Raw genomic sequence first — 17116 nt, forward strand, 5'->3', positions numbered from 1 at the left:
TTCAATTGAACTAGGCCTATCTGTTGATAAATGGCCTGATGAAAAGAAAGCATGTGGAGTGTAGTTAACTGAAGCACATGGCAGGACTTTTTGGGTGCCAGCTGCTTTTAAAACCCAAAGAAAAAAGTGAGCTGAAAATACATCACCTATTAAAAGACATTGGGAAACAATGGCAACACAGGGAGGTATGTGTATAACATTCAGTAATGATAGGTTTGTGAAGGACGATGGGCACCTTAGTCTATAGTCATCACCCACCTCAAGATAGTGCATGCCGGGTTAAATAGACAAATGTTTTATAATTATTATTATTATTATTATTATTATTATTATTATTATTATTGTATAAATCACTTATAATAATAGGGAAAGGTGTATACATTGTGTACAACAGTCTGTTCAACAAGTACTGTTTAATAGGGGCTCTGAGGAAGAAAGGAGGGAAGTCTGATTTTTATTTCTAAAAGAATCAAAGACATAACTCACAATAGCAAAACTGCTTTTATTTTTTGGTTGTCAGTATATCGGGCGACACCATTCATTCCGGTAGGTGGCGATGATTACTCTTTAGGCCGGTTTCCTACCTGCCAATCAAATCAACAGAAGGAGAGAAAGCGGACGTAATCATACGTAATCGCCATCTGCCAATGTGCCAACTACGCATTTCCGCCTTCCGCCAGTTTTAGGACCGCGCGCTCGAGCATCAGATAAACAATCACATCTCCACACTTTAAGTCCTTTGTTCCTCATCTCAGCTCTCTCACACGCTTCACTGCCACCATGTCCGAGAAGATGAGCATGTCCCTGGACGACATCATTAAGATGAACAAGAAAGGCAGCGGCGGTGGAGGAGGATCGTTCAGGTCGACTGGAGGTTCAGGACGGACCGGCGGATCGTCGAGGCCACCGAGGAGCCGACAGAATAACTTCAACCGTGAGAGGAACAACAGATCCACACCGTACACCAGGGTATGAACGAGAACCGCCTTGTTAGTAACGTGATCCGTGTGGCTTAAAACGTGCGCTAGTTCTTCAATATTAATATACGTCTTTTAATAAGCGACTGATATATTAGAAAATAGCAGTGGAACTCGGAGTCCTCAGTAACCTGAATGACTTCAGATTTTTAAACATCACGTGTCCGTGTTTTCCCTCTGAAATAAACAAACGCATCTAAATGGAAGCAGCGCTTCGGAGACTAGTTCCCATGTGAGAGCCAAGATGGCTGCTCTGAGTCTTTTATTCGTAAGGTGAGGGAGACTAGCTGCTACACAGGGTCCTTTCAAATCATTTTTCCACCATTACAACATTTCTATAAATGTGTTTACTCGTGTTGCAGCTGTTAAAATACTTGAATCCCAGAAATTAGTCACACTCAGGTTCGTTAACTGTTTACAGGTCTCTTTTAAATAGCATATATATTTTCAGGTTATGTACATTTCTTTATACACGTATGAGTCTAATTTTAATTGCACGGGTTTCATTTGTAATTTGCTTATTCATAGTCATATAGGGGGGCTTATAAATATTGTTTCAGGTTTATTATATACTGAAGGGAGGGGGGACAGTGGTTGTTTATTGTAATTAATATCTTGTGTCCTGCTACTGGATGTCTGGAATTTCCCTCAGGAATCCATCCATGTTTTCTGTCTTAAATTTTAATACAAAGGAATGAAAGTTCTGATCACCTCCATAATCACGTGTTGTGTTTGGACAACATAGCTTTTTAAATTGAACTTAATCTATGGAGACTTGGAAATTTCATTCGACTGAACCTAAAGACCGTGTTTTCTTCTTTTCTCTTTGCAGCCCAGGGAGTTGCCCGACAAATGGCAGCATGACATGTTTGAGGAGCATGTTGGAGGCCGCAGGGGGCCGAGTGCAGTGGCAGAAAGAAGTGTTGAAAGTAGCGGCAAGCTCCTGGTTTCCAATCTGGACTTTGGCGTTTCTGACTCAGATATCAAGGTACGTAATGTTCCCAATCCATACCCAGCTATTTTTAACTTTCGCCACGTAGTGAAAGAAACCTGATGTTTCTTCTTTTATCTCCAGGAATTGTTTGAAGAGTTTGGCGAATTAAGTAAAGCATCTGTACACTACGACCGCTCTGGTCGCAGTAAAGGAACTGCAGATATTCACTTTGAAAAGAAGGCGGATGCAGTCAAAGCCATGAAGCACTATAACGGCGTCCCACTTGATGGTACAGATCTATTTTTCACGCTTAATGAAATTTCTGCACAAAGTTGCATCTTTAGGAGGGAAAAGATTCTAACACTTTGTGTCGCCTTTTGTTCTTCAGGCCGCCCCATGAAAGTCCAGCAAGTGACTTCAGACGATGATGAAAGCACACCGAGTAGACAAACTGTACAAAGGTAAGTTGCAACATGGTGCCCATACACTTTGAATGAAGGAGTGAGTCATGGAGTTTCTGAAAACGGATGATAGAGCTGAATTTAGGAACAACAGAGATGTGGAAAATGAGTATGTCCTGATTCTCTAAAGTCCACAAGGCTGTGAAGATGAGGTTTTAAAGACAATGTTACGGTTTGAAGAAAATTCTCTCGACGTGTATACAGATCATTTTAAATGAAGAGGCGATCATTGCCGTTTCTCGCAGTTCTTCATAACTGGACTGCAGACAACTTAACAACACTGAGGTTATCATAGTTTATACAGCTTTCAGTAAACGCTAGCATAAGGGTAAATTTATTCACTGTAAATGAGCTTTTTGGTTTCGTTTTTAGAAAGCACAACATGCCAACCTGAACAGCTGTGTTAAAGAGACTAAATGTGAAGAGACATGTTATCACAACTCTGACGGGCAGAAAGAAGTTTTCCAGTTCTTTTAAACTTGTTAACTGCAGCAGCAGAATAAGGGTTTAATATCCAATCTTGTTTCGTTTTTTTTGGAGTGGGATGACAGAAAGTACAGAGTCGTACATCCTCTTGATTCTGATTTTGATTCTGAACTTTTTTTTAAAAACACGACTGCCTTCTCGGAAGCTTGCTTATCTGGCAGTCAAATTTTGTACATCCCAGTGATTGGTTAGGCGGTTGATTTTTACAGTAACAAAGTGGTCTCTCCAAATGCATGATATTGTTTTGTTTCTCTGTTAAAGCAGAGGGTTTGACCGCAGCCGGCTCGGACAGCCCAAGTTTGAAAGGAGTGAAAGGAGAGACAGAGGTGAAAGGAGGCAAGGTGGCAGCAGTGGAGGTTTCAGAGGAAGAGGTCGAGGAGGAGGAGGAGGAAGAGGGGGAAGAGGAAACAAACCTCAATTTACTGCTGAGGAGCTTGATGCCCAATTGGATGCTTACAATGCAAAGGTTTGTACTTAATTACTGTCAAAATATTGTAGTACACTGTGACAAAACATTGAGCTCTTAGTGATAATAAAATAATCTCTGCCTCATATTTCATTTCAGATGGACACCAGTTAGAACTGCTCAGAGAGTATGCTGCTCTTTTTTTTTTCTTCTTATGAATGAATGGTTCTGACGGATCACATCTTGTTATACTTGTGTTTTGAAGCCATTTTACTGTGCAGACCATTATGGTTGATTTAGACTTTTTTATGAAATATTTTTGTAGCTGTGTTGGTTTTATTATTTGAGGATTATTCTCTTTGGTCACCAGCTCCCGTGTCCTCCAAATGGACAATTTCTTTGTCAATATGATTTTTCTTTTTTTTCCCTTTTTTTCCCTTTTTCTTTTTTACAACCATGGGAACATGATTTAATGGTTTGACAAGACAATTACACGTAATTTTGAAGATGTTAAATGTTGTATATAGTTCTGCTGTTTGGAACTGTAAACTTGGCATATGGACATTTCAAAGAGTTTTGTACATAAATGATTATATTGAGTCATCTTGTTGTTTATTTAGAAATGGATCCTCCTATTTGAATCCTTATGTTACTAAATAGTAATGTTGCCATATTTAATTTTTTTTATCTGTATCAGCTAAACCACCATTTGCTTTTCAGGCATTTGAAGTAGCAGCTAAATAAGCTTCTGAAATTTAATTGCCATTGAGAATCAAGCTTCAAATGACGGTTACAGGACAATAATAACACAAATGCCACAAATGGAGAATAGTAATGGGATTAAGAGCAGGGTTCGTTCCAAGTAGATTATGACATGTCAGTAGTTTCTTTGGTATTTTGGTGTCTGAGAAATAGTCATGATAGTACTTTTACAGGCAAAAACTTCAAAGGTACAGTACATTTATTTTATTGGTTGCTTAGATGTGAAAAATCAGAGAGAGCTTAGACTAAGTCCGGAATGTGTCAGATATAGCCCAAAAGTGAGCTCATGTCAAAGGTGAGATATACAGAGATTTTAATTATTGGTTAGGAAACGATTCATTGACCACTATTAGATACTGGTCCTACAAAACTAAGGAACTCATAAGGGTTGCTTGTCTTCTTCTTTTTTAAACTATTTCTCATTGTAAGGTTTTTTTTTTTTAATCTTCTGAACATTAATGTGTCCTTGTTTGCAAATTAGGCCAAACGTTGAGAACAACGTGCTAAGATCTGAATGGGTTTAAAATGTGCATGAACAAAAAAAAAAAAAAATCAACTCAATTTTTGTACACCAAAAGTCAAAATGTCTTTGCAGCCTTGTTGCTTTGGACGCTACAGTATGGGTGTAGTACTGATGGAGGTCAACAATTTATACCCCTTTGTTGGATGGTTGGATGTCACGCAGCCCTAATCACGTCATTTACGTGCAACGTGCGCGGACGTGTTCCCGGAACCGTATTGCGCGGTTGACGCACGGGGCGGCGCCGTTCCCTTGTTCGCCATACTTCCACTGGAGCGCGGTGCGACGGACGCACTTACTGCAAAGGCACCTGAAATCACAACTGCATACAAAAGAACGGTAAGTGTTCCCGGTGTTCTTGGTATATATACCGTGAGTTTCGGAATGATCCTAACAGGCACCCGTCGTTGACGCTTCTGTTTCACTTCTGTTAACTGGTGATACCTGTCAAGCTAATGTTAGCCATGTTAGCTCTGTTGAACAACGAACTGCTAGCCGCTTGTCTCCTCAGACCCACCCTTAATAAGAGGGTCGGCGCCAGCACAATTGGACCCCCCTTTACAATGACTATAAATCAATATTATTACTGAGGTTAAATTTTTTGAACGTGTGCGTCCTGTTAAAAGAAGCTCTTTGGATAGATGCCATCCTCCAGAGGTGAGACAGATGCACCTGTAAGTGTCAATTCTGTTTTATCTGCTGTTATTGTCTTGACAGCTGTTCCAGGTGTTATTAAATATCCTAGAAGTATTTAGAAGACAGTAATGTGAACGCAGCTGACCTCTTTATTAAAAGTTTTAAAAAAAACCTCACCATATCATATATTAATCTACTTATTTAACACAATGGATGAACGTGTTGGTCATCTACATCTACAACCAAACATGAAATATTTGTTTGAGGCCAGCACAGACAAGTAGAAAAACATTTCTTGTTGTTCATACAGAAACTAATTAAGGTGGAGGAAATAGACCAACCAACAGAGGTAAACCATAGTGAGTCCGGATTAAACCAGACCACTGTGCATTTCCTCTGTTTAATGGGAATTTGAACTCTTTTTTTTTTTTTTTCCCCCTTCTGTCTGGTTCACAGAGTAGTGCTGTGATTCTTTCCCCTTCAACCAGGTGAGCTGGGTCTGTAACATGGTCTTTAGGGCCCAGATGTCTTGATGCGTCAGCTCCATTTTAAGACATTTGACTTGAACACATTTGATGTATAGAAGAAGAGGACGTGCAGCAAATGCCAAATGAATCAAATCATGGACATGTCTCCTTAAGAACAACTTCTGGCCATTCTGCTGATGCTACGAACAAGAGGCTTCTCTCTTCACAGTAACAGTGTTTAAAGCCAGAAGTTGCATAATGCATTGACTGTGAAGCCCCCTCCTACACCATAGTATCTCCTGTTTAAAAGAACGCCCTTGTTCCAAATGTGCTGAAAGACAGAGTTTATTTGTAATCGAAGGAGTGTTCAATAAAAACCGAGTAAGCCCTCCTTTACTGCAGTGTTTTGTTTTATAACCCATCTTCGAACTGGGTCTACTCTGTCTTTTCCTCTTAACGTTGAACAATATGTTAACTGAACATTATAATGGGTACAAGTAAGAGAAAACTCTCCTCAATGAAAAAATGTAAAAACAAAAAATATTCCTCTTTTATTGACTTAAAGAGGGGTTTTGATCCTTGTGCAACCAGATTTAAAGTGAGCATTGACACTTGTTAACTATGTGAATGTTGTTGGAATTGTAAAGATCAATGAACATTTTTGTAGATTCTGCCCAGGCTCAATTATTTGGACAATATATAAGTTCTCCCCTTTAGTGCTTGCATACATTCCTGAGCTAGTTTGGGCAGGCCAGATGACAGACACAGCTAGATTTATGTTTGTTTTGCTTTAGGTGGAAACTATCTTGTGCTTATCACAACTGCCTTTACATTACAGGATAACTCTGAGTTAAAGTTAGAAGTCAGGGCTTAAAGGGATGTATTGTGAAAAATCCACTTTTTTTTCTCAACAGTGTTTTTGAACATTTATTTGGATAACCTGAGTGTCTACTGACCCACAAAATGTGAAATAAACTCATCCAGTCCTTTTGTTTGAGGTCTGCTTAAGACAACACAGAGACAAATGCACCGTTTCACACCTGCCCTCTTTGTGACGTCACAGTGGGATCCTGGGAAAAAGAAATTGTCCACAGTACAGCAGAGATGTTTAATTTAGGCTGCGGTCACATTGAGTGCGTTTACATGGACTTACGGATTTATATCCCTGTATACATGATCAATAATAGTATCCCGGTTTCTGATTATTGCATCTTATTTGCCGGGCGCACATGATGACGCACATGAACACAACGCCGTGGACATTTAGAAATATAAAAGACATGAAAACACTGTGGCTTACACATTATGATTTACCCCTTTATCAATCCAAAATAAACTAAAAGTCCCAAACAAAGATAATATGATCTATAAAAGTTCAGTTTTAAATTGTCTTTTTAGTCCATAGAAAAAGCAGGTGGATACCAACGCGGCCGTTTGCTCATCCAAAACAAAATCAGTCCAAAAAAAGTTAAAAAAAAAAAAAAAAGCGAAACAACAAAGGTCAACGATCAATCACTGATATACCAGAATAAAAAAGAAGCAATCTCACCAGGATGCGTGCCTGATCGGGCCGTATTTATTTTGCTCTGATGCATCTGCTGATCTATTGATCTGCTTCTTCAGTTGCATCTAAACATGAGATGTGTTATGACCTATCAGCTCTCTGCAGGTTGACACAGTTCTGTTGATGCTCAAGACAGCTTCCAAGCTGCACATGAACATCTTAGTTTACATCTTTAACTCACTTAGTGGGTTTTCCACATGACTGTAAATGAGTTTTGTACACAGAACCGTCTGTTAGCGTTCTCCCAGTGCAGCTGGGACATAATTATTTACAATATTAAACGTTGTTTCACTCTGGATTTGTAAGAGAATCCGACAGTAAGGAGTGGACATAAATCCTTACAGTAAAAAAGTCTCCACTGCCTTGCCGCAGTCTATAACAAGCGATTTGAGGCCTGTATGGTGGGATGACCTCAACATGAATATGAACCCTTCTGGTATAAACAAAGCTCTTCCTGCTTTTGTTACTCATTATGCTTCAGAACAGGGAACTCTCCCAATACTAAACTCCCTCGAAAAGAGCCATCCAAAACACAGCTGTGAAGATTTTAGTCAAATGAATGTTTGATAGCTGTTTCTATGATGATACATGGACAAAAATGACGTGTGCTGGATTGGAATTATAAAAACCAAGATTGAATCCCTATCAAATGAATCGATTGTTATTACAAAAAGTCAAGTGTGAGATCAAGTCAGTCGATCTAATACAGTTATGGAGAAAGTGATCTAGTTCTTAGATGGTAATCCACATATCTGCAAACTGAAGCACACTGCATTAAAGACATTTTGTGATTTCCTTACATTTGATAGGAGAGGAGCTGCAAAGAGGAGAAGTGTTGGCGACAGCGTGCGTCAAAGGTTGTTGGTCAGAATCCATGACTTGGTTCTTAACTACCTTTCTTGTTGGGCCTGCGATGCATACAGCGTAATCATTGAGCTAGCAGAAGAACCTTCCTGACTTTAAAGAATAGGTCTGACATGGTTGGAGGGTTAATGTACACACAGAACAGACAAGCGCGGTCGTCATTTGCTCTGTCAAAAGGAACTAAGTTCTTGTGGCCTACCTTGAAGTCTGAGTATGTGAGGGATTCCTCCAGCAAGACATTCAGTTGTCATGTGACACGCCTCACTCATGTTTCTCCCTGAGGAGATGATGTTACTTCAGAGTCATGTGTGAGGGTGATATCACACAGCAGCCACAGTTCTGATCCATCAGAGAGCTCGCAGCCTCTCAGACGTGACATGACCCGCAGACTGGACTCATTATTGAACTGATCTTGTTGTGGTCGTGTGTTTGTGCCAGAAATAACAGCTTCGCTCAAAAGAGACCAGAGTCCCGTAGCATTAAAGGAAGAATAGTCTGCACGCTCTTCATGTAAAGTCTCCCTTAATCTTCTGCCTGTGCTCTCTCTAGACATGGCGGAGGATGAGGTGACTGAGGAGCAGCTCGCAGCCATCGCCGCAGAAAACGAGGAGCAGGAGCAGGTGAACTACAAGGCACCAGCCGTGAAGTCGGTGAAAGAGATCCACGACTTGGACAAAGACGATGAGAGTCTACGCAAATATAAAGAAGCTCTACTCGGCTCCGGAGCCACTGAGGCTGGTAATGCTCTGTGTGTGTGTGTGAGATTGATTGATTGATTGATTAACAGATTCTCTGCTTTGTCTACAACAACTTCTGTATGGAAAGACTGGAGCCTGTGATCCTGCTTAATGAATATTGAATTCCTACACGCAGAACTTTGAACATTGTTATTGGCTGAGAACAAGTTTAACTGGGACTTTCCAGCTACTCAGAAGTGCTCTGTCGCAGGGGCGCTTTTGGCACAGTTGTTAGTCCGGGGGCTTCATGTAAGGAGGCATTAGTCCTCCAAGCGGGCGGCCCGGGTTCTGATCCGCCCCGTGGCTCCTCTCTCTCCCTGATTGTCTGACTCTGTCCACTGTGCTATCTCTACAATAAAGACACAACAAGACCATCAGTAAATCTTTAAAAAAGAAGACGCCGTCTGTCATTGGCACACTTGAGGACTGCAAAGCTGTGTTTTATAAAAAGCCAAAAGCCACCCCCTGCTCCACAGTTTGAAAAATAGATTTGACTATTTTGTTTTTTATTTCATCACAGACGAGTGGAGCCTTACATAACAAGACTACTGGCACCTTCATCCAGTATTTAATATGCAATTATTCACTGCAACCCGTGACCAAATATGTTTTCTATCATGTTGAATCCTGATGTTGATGCTCATGTCTTGTGTCAGTGAAGAAAAAAGGCTGCTTTGAAGATAGTGAAATGTAATGAATGATTTCAGCCCCCTAAATTCCACTCACTTAAACCTTAAACCCTTTTCAGAGTGTGACCTCATCATCACACCTCTATACCTTCCTATTGAGTTCACAATGTTGCTGTCACACACACACACACACACACACACACACACACACACACACACACACACACACACACACACACACACACACACACACACACACAGAGCGGTGTTCTCCTCTGCTGGCCCCTTTAACACCTTCTCTTAGTGACCCTGAAGACGGTACATTCGGCCTCTGTGACCTTCATGCTGAAGGAGAAATGTCACAGGGATGTAAATGTCGCACGTTGAACGGGCAGTTTGAAGAGTGCTTTACATAGGTGCTTGTTAAATGACACATCATGTGCAGATTTCAAGCACCTGCACACATATTGTTAATATATAAATGAAAACAGTTGACACCCTGACTTGTTGTCAGCTTCTTTGTAGAAATCCAACAAATAGCTGTATGATTAAGATTCTGTCTAACAATTGGAGGACTGGTTAATAGTGAGTGCTAAATAAAAATAATCTCTGCAAAAGTATGTTTGAAATGTGAGTTGTTGTTGTTGTTTTGTTTGTTTTGTTTTGTTTTTTCAACCTTTTTGTAAACCCTTTTTCAGATCCCGCTGTTCCAAATGTCCAAGTGACCCAGATGTGTCTGGTGTGTGAAACAGCCCCCAACCCCCTGATCCTGGACTTGACAGGTGAGTCTCAGTCAGACCGGCTTTATAAGCTCAAACTACATAAATATTTGCAACACATTTACTTAAAAGGACGTAATGGTTAAGTGATATGGACTTCAATCCATCGTTTTGACAGATTGTTGAGTGTGCAGGTCAGACCGAAAGAGGTTTATTTTGGGCCTTTATATGCCTCCATTTACAGATAGGACAGTAGAGAGAGAGAGAGAGAGAAAGAGAGAGAGAGAGAGAGAGAGAGAGAAAGCGAGCAGTGACACACAGGAAAGAAGCTTCTGGTCAGATTGAAACCCAGGCTGCCCACTTAGAGGACTGCAGCCTCTGTACATTGGGCGCATGCCACACACACTAACTCATCCAGAGATCAGCCTCTCGGACATGATCGTGTTCTGGATGAAGCTTAAATTTGCATATTTTTGCCATTCTTACAAATGGCTGCCCGAACAACAAAGTAAACCTAGCACTGTCCTACAAAACGACACATTTCTTGTGTATAATAGGAATTTAGAAACGCTGCAGGACTAACAGAAATATAGGAACTATTGATGGCCAAGTGTTTTTGTATTCATCAGAGTTCAGGCAAAATAAAACGTCTGGTTTTTTAACATAGTCCAGGAGAGATCCAAAGACTTGTCTTATCTGATGGTGCCACATATAGCAATATGTCTTCATGACATTGAAGAAACAAAGGAACGATTTAAATGAACTGAACGTGCATTTCTACATTTATTGTGGTGTTCCACTCTTTTGTATGACGATGGTGTTGGGGGGGGGGCTTTGTTCCTGCTTTTTCATGCTTTTAGCCAATCACATGCCTAGTTAACAGAAGCAGGTGATCAGTCTGTGGAAGTGAGCTGACTGAGCATGAACATTAGACCTCTGCCTCTGTAGCTGCTCACGCTCCAGATGGCCCAGATTTGAATCCATCCAGAACATTCTGTCTTCCCTCTCACTGCGCCCCTCCAGTCTCCGACCGTCTCCACCAAATGTAAAGACTGTAAATAGAAATCAGAGTTTGACTAATTGTGGGTTCACATTTATATTAATTTAAGAATAAAGACCCAGATAGAACAAACTGTAGAAATACCTCTTAAAGCTTCACATTCATTTCCTAAAACTGAATTCTTTATTGAAATGACCCTGATAAGAAATGTTTATTGGGATGCTGAACATGCATTATTGAACGAGGGTCTTTGCATCACTTTACACATAGATTCTCCTGATGGTAGGTGACACCATTCTTATTAAAACATCACCTATGTCCTTCTACGAGCACCAGGAACAAAAGGTCAGGTATAATGATTCACAATTTGTAAAGATTTAGCCACTTCAGAGCCACGTAGTTAAAAACCAAAATGAGATGACAAATTAGAAACCGTTTTTTTTTTCACTCATGTTTAAAGTGATGATGACAAAAGAGAGCTGCAAGAGGCCTCTCTTCAAAATATCAGTGACCTGCTGCTTCTCTTTCTGCCTTTGCACACCTGCTCTCCCTTATGTTCGGCATTTGAACATTACAAACACGTAAAGGTTGAGTTCCACTCAAAAGCTATTAGCATGTACGGAGAAGCACTTTTCCTTGCAGGTATTTTTGGTTTTACTGTTCAGGTTACGCTTGATAGTTCTCAGATGTAGTTGTATACGGCCTCCAACATGTTTCTATGTTATATACTACATGTTGAATCTACAGTAACATGTCCTTTTTAGAGGCATACATTTGGCAGACCTCCCTATACAACACAAAAGAAGAAAACATATATTTAAATGTGTTTAAATACTCAGTAATCATCGATCTTTTGTGTGAGGTTAAAACCTGCTAAAGAGGAGTCCTGCAGCCTCAGTCAGTGAGTCAGATTAGCTCCACGCAGTGCAGCTCCTGTATGCCAGATGTATCTGATGCTGCAGCGCTCCAGCTCAGGCTGCTGTAACAGTAAGGGATCCTTACTGAAAGCTAAAACACAAGTCAACACAGATCGAGGTAAAGGCAAAGGGACACGTTCGAGATTAAAGGCTACTGTGTGACAAACCCTGCTTCATTGTCCGTACCAAGCCGTACTGGGCCAAAGCAGACCGCTTAGTGGAAACGAGGCTAAGCAGTCCCATACATAATTGACACACAGATTGTATCTGTCACTCTTGGCCAGTGTAGCTGGCTCCTCTGTGTTGTCGTTGCGTGGTTTGATCCGGATTTCACCTTCTGATCAACTAAAAAAAAACTCAGTGTCTGCGCCTCTCCCCTTTGGTTTTCTACAGGAGACCTGGAAGCCTTTAAGAAGCAGGCGTTCATCCTGAAGGAGGGAGTGGAATACAAAATAAAGATCAGCTTTAAGGTGAGAGCTGCTGTAGCTCCAGCTGTGTACAGGAAACACAGGCCGTGGTCGACTCACCCTCCAAACAAATACCAGGAAATCCAATACATCATGATGCTGCTTGTTTTCCAGCTGTGGGACAGTAATAGTAAAAGTGGCAGATTGACATCATTATTTTCTTTTGTTATTTTTCAGTGAGTAAAACAATTGAATACATGAAAGGGTACTTGGATGGTTTCACTGTCATCGTAGCTGATGGACACTTTGCACAGGTCCTCGTTAATTTGATGCCATGATTACATTTCTGCCTTTAACAGTGATTGTGTCTCCTCAGGTGAACAAGGAGATCGTTTCTGGTTTGAAGTATGTGCAGCAGACGTACAGGAAAGGAATGAAGAGTAAGTGAACTCCACCTCTAAACAAAGTACTCATCTTCGCTTCCATCTGATCATGAACCAGTAAGAATATTATTTTCTGTCCATATGACCTGTTGATATAGTGCTGTTTCGTTGACATATTCCAAGTGTGATCAAATAAAGGTTATTTTGAGTCGCTATATGTCACTGGATAATCCGCAGGGTAAAGTGGAGCATCACATGTACTATATATATATATATATATATACATACACACACACACACACTATGGTATAGTATATCGTTCCACTCAGCCTTTGCCATTAAACACGCGTCATTATTCCACTCTGCTATCCCTGTGTAGTGTGTCTGCCTTAATTCACTGTCATGTCCTCTACATAAAGGCATGAGGAGCCCAAACATAATAATCTGAAGAAAAACATTCTTCAGGAATTCTAGTGGGTTATGCACAAATGTGACTATGCAAAGGTACTTAGAAGACTGATAGGTACTTTGATACATGACTCATACACTTGATTTCTACTGTTTTTATGTGCCTAAGTAACATGATCTTTGTGTCAGTGTAATGTGTCACAACTCTTCTCTACTTTATAAAGCTGCGAAAGTCAGGAAAACAACATTTGCTCTTAAGGAAATCACACAGGCCACATTGGTCAACATAAATGACATTACCTATCTGACCGTACAGCCAAATGAATTCTCTCTAAGTGTTAATGTCCTCTTTCATATTGGAACAGTTGATAAATCGGACTACATGGTGGGAAGCTACGGGCCTCGTCCTGCTGAATACGACTTCCTGACCACGGTTGAGGAAGCTCCGAAAGGTGTGCTCGCCCGAGGCAACTATGTCATCAAATCCAAGTTTACTGACGACGACAAGCATGACCACCTGTCCTGGGAGTGGAACCTCAATATCAAGAAAGACTGGAAAGACTAAAAAAAGAGGCCTTTTTGTTTGTGGGGGGCGAAGGAAAATCCCCCATCATTCCTCAGCCGCTGCCTCCCCCCATCCCCGCCCCGTGTCCACCGCCATTTCTGCCTTCTCTGTTTTTACTTTGTCCTGCATTTCATGCTCTCACGCCTTCGTTCTCGCATCACTGTCTTTATCACCCTCCCACTCCTCTCTGTCAGCAGCAGTAGCATCAGCAGTAGCAGCAGTCCCCGTCTGTCCTCACCTTCCCACCTACCTGCTTTACCGTCCCCCTCATCCACTGAGCTGTGCCGTGTAGCACCTTACTTCCTCACACCCAGCCCTCTTTTCATCACTTCTCACAGATTTCTCGCTGCTTGAAGAGATTAACCCCGCCTTCCACATCTCCAGAATTGTGTCTTCCTCTCTCAGTATGAAGTACATGTGGAAAAGCAACTGTACAATCAACTTTGGTTTGCCTTTTTTTATATAATTGTATCAGTGGTTGTCATGTGGCTATATTCACATCACTGTAAATCAACGGTTGTGTTCATTTAAGGCCCCACCACGTCCAACTGCACCCCCCCCCCCCACACACACACACACACACACACACACACACACACACACACACAGACACCTTTGCTACAGCATTCCTTTGATCACTTACACGCTTACTGACTTTTGATATGATTACCAATACCTGCCTTGGAAAAACAATCCATTCACATCTGCTCTTAGGCACCTCTCCCTCCCTCCCTTCCCTACATGTATCCACCCACTCCCCTTCTGAATGGGGACTGGGGCCAAAATGAACAAGGGAGTAAGAAAAAAAAAAAAGAAGCTGCCTTATGTTTTGAATAATGTCTAAAATGTTCCTTCTGCATGCCTTGTGTGTAAGAGCAGCGCTATCAATAAGCCTGTAATATCAAGGGCTTACTCTCGCTACCAACTCACCTGTAGCATTATCTCACCTGTAGCCCTATTGTAGTAGACTGTTCATACAGGTTACTCAGATACAGCTCTGCACACACCCACTGGCCCCAAAATAAACGAACCTTGTAATGAAAGGCGACTGAATGTTCATAATCTGAGAAAAGGTACCAAACAAAGCATTGATGAAACTGGGCCCTCGTGTTCCTCTGAGCCATGAAGGCCTTAACACTGACTATGAGAAAAACAAACATGTCTTATTTTGCCTTTGTTTTTTTTGTTTTTTTAAAATTTGTTCTCCCCGTTTGCCTTAACACAAATCATTCCCCCAACAAAATGTCCTCGGCTTTGCTCGTTCAGAAGTCTTAGCCGCCAGTCACCAGTCTGGCTGTGGAAGAGTAGTGCCAGAGAGCGGAGGCTGAGCCAGACACCGTCTGCTGCTGCAGGAGAACCTGGTGGTGTCTGGTCTCACCCACGGACAAACAATGAAAGTAGAGAAAGGAAACTGACCAGGCCCTCCCTTTTAGCCTCACAGAAAGGAAGCAGTGAAAGGAAAGGTCAGGTGACGCACTACAGATGAAACACATGCTCAATTCTTAATGAGAGTTCTGACACAACGGACTCAACAACTAATCCAAATCGACTCGTACTGTACCAGAACATATGGATGTAAAACATTTTTTTTGTTTCTTCTGATAATGATGTACTTCCTGCTCCATACATTCCTTCACATTGTACAGTTTCTATGAAAACGCTGGCATGCTGGTGGGGTTGTATATTCTATCATCATTTGTGATTGCTCTTCTCGGTCAATAAAGATTTTGCTCAATCCGGCCTCCAACACTTTGCTGTTTTGCAAATAATTTAGTTTAGTTCCTGCAGATTCGAGGGGTTCAATATTTGAACTGATACTGTGTTTTAAAGGTAACATCCAATTTAAATTAAAGCTTACCTTGAGTTGTTTTGTGTCTGGCTCTGAGGGAGAAAATTACTTGAGTTTCAGAGACCAAATACTTAACAGAAATCATCCATTATCTATACTGAACCATCATGTAAAACATGAGGATATACCTCCTTTTAAAGTATTCCAGACCTTTTTTTTAATCAATAGCTTCTTATATATACACATTTTAAAGCACTGTTTAAGGTTCCTAAGGACACTTCCAGCCAAGTACGGTACTTCTTTTAACTGCAGGAAGGACTCAAGTTTTAACAAAATATTAAAATACATGATTTTCTGTGCAAATGCAGTGGTTCCAAACTAAAATATTACATGTGTTACATATATGTTACATATAAGTCATATCTGCTCAGTTTTTTTTAAAAGTGAAAGTAATCACCCTATAAGGTGTTACGTGTTGAAGGTGGACCTTGTACGTTCAATGCAGTGCCTGAACATTTAAGGATTTTAATGGAAATGTTAATATTAGAATCAAATCACCTCAGTGTCTTAAATTATATCCAGCTAATTCATGACAGGGACACTCACGTATTAATATACACTGACCAATGATGTCATGGATGACTCTGGATTCGAGGTTGATTCTAACCAGCAGATTTCCAGACCCAGCACCAGTCATAGCGACTAGTCTATGAATGTGTGTACTTTTATGTTCGTACTATTCGACAATTTGAAAGGCTATTCTAAGTGCATTAACCATCTATGTAACACACACCACCCTCTGCACAGCACCTTCACCGGGCAGAGGAGCATGTTCAGTGACAGACTGCTGTCACAGTCGTGCTCCACAGACAGACTCAAGAACTCTTTTGTCCCCCTGGCCATCAGACTGTATAACACTTCACTGTCACGGCAGGGAGGAAGCACACGGTGAACCCTGGACTCATTTTTCACTTTTTTTCTCACTCCTCATCTGCACTGCTGACCTCAAAGTCAGCCTCCAGTTGGACACTTTAATGCATATTGATAGTCACCTTACTGAGCACTGGTCACTTTAATGATAATCACCCTAATCATGTCTGGTTTCATCCTACTGTTGTGTTATGCTACATCTGTAAGGGTTGACATGATCACCCTAACTAGGTCAAGTTTCACTCTATTGTCTTCAACACTTAATGCTAATCTGCTCCTCAATAGTTGGGGTACCTTAATGACAATCACCCTAATCACTCCTGGTTTCACCTTATTGTTTTGGCCACTTAATGCTAATTACTGCTCCTTTATGTTGCTGAGCACTTTAATCTGCATCCCTAACTGTCTGCATTGACTGTTTAATGACTGTACTCACACCTCTGGCACTACCTCAAACACCTCTGTACATGCACATGTAACTAGTTTCTAGAAGGCCAGCACTTTGTTTCTAAGGCTCTTTAACTGTTTACAGGTCTCTTTTAACCAGCACACATT

The 17116-nt window shown here is 41.0% G+C and overlaps 2 protein-coding genes across 3 annotated transcripts; both read left to right on the plus strand.

The window, feature by feature from the left end:
- Nucleotides 1-614: 614 nt before the first annotated feature.
- Nucleotides 615-3864, plus strand: LOC306820110 (aly/REF export factor 2-like). Of its 2 annotated transcripts, none has more exons than XM_079337805.1 (6): nucleotides 615-969; nucleotides 1810-1965; nucleotides 2053-2200; nucleotides 2300-2372; nucleotides 3123-3324; nucleotides 3424-3864. In XM_079337805.1, the coding sequence occupies exons 1-6, from the start codon at nucleotides 781-783 to the stop codon at nucleotides 3436-3438; spliced, it is 783 nt and encodes a 260-aa protein (XP_079193931.1). In that variant the 5' UTR covers nucleotides 615-780; the 3' UTR covers nucleotides 3439-3864. The 2 variants fall into 2 exon arrangements, with proteins under 2 accessions (XP_079193931.1, XP_079193930.1); XM_079337804.1 differs by having other exon boundaries at nucleotides 617-969; nucleotides 3120-3324.
- Nucleotides 3865-4732: 868 nt separating this feature from the next.
- Nucleotides 4733-15577, plus strand: LOC306820116 (rho GDP-dissociation inhibitor 1-like). Its single transcript, XM_079337811.1, has 6 exons — nucleotides 4733-4885; nucleotides 8627-8815; nucleotides 10142-10225; nucleotides 12473-12549; nucleotides 12863-12926; nucleotides 13643-15577. The coding sequence occupies exons 2-6, from the start codon at nucleotides 8629-8631 to the stop codon at nucleotides 13840-13842; spliced, it is 612 nt and encodes a 203-aa protein (XP_079193937.1). The 5' UTR covers nucleotides 4733-4885; nucleotides 8627-8628; the 3' UTR covers nucleotides 13843-15577.
- Nucleotides 15578-17116: the final 1539 nt, after the last annotated feature.

The sequence above is a fragment of the Symphodus melops genome (genome assembly GCF_947650265.1).
Source record: "Symphodus melops genome assembly, chromosome: 2".
NCBI classification, from domain to species: Eukaryota; Metazoa; Chordata; class Actinopteri; order Labriformes; family Labridae; genus Symphodus; species Symphodus melops.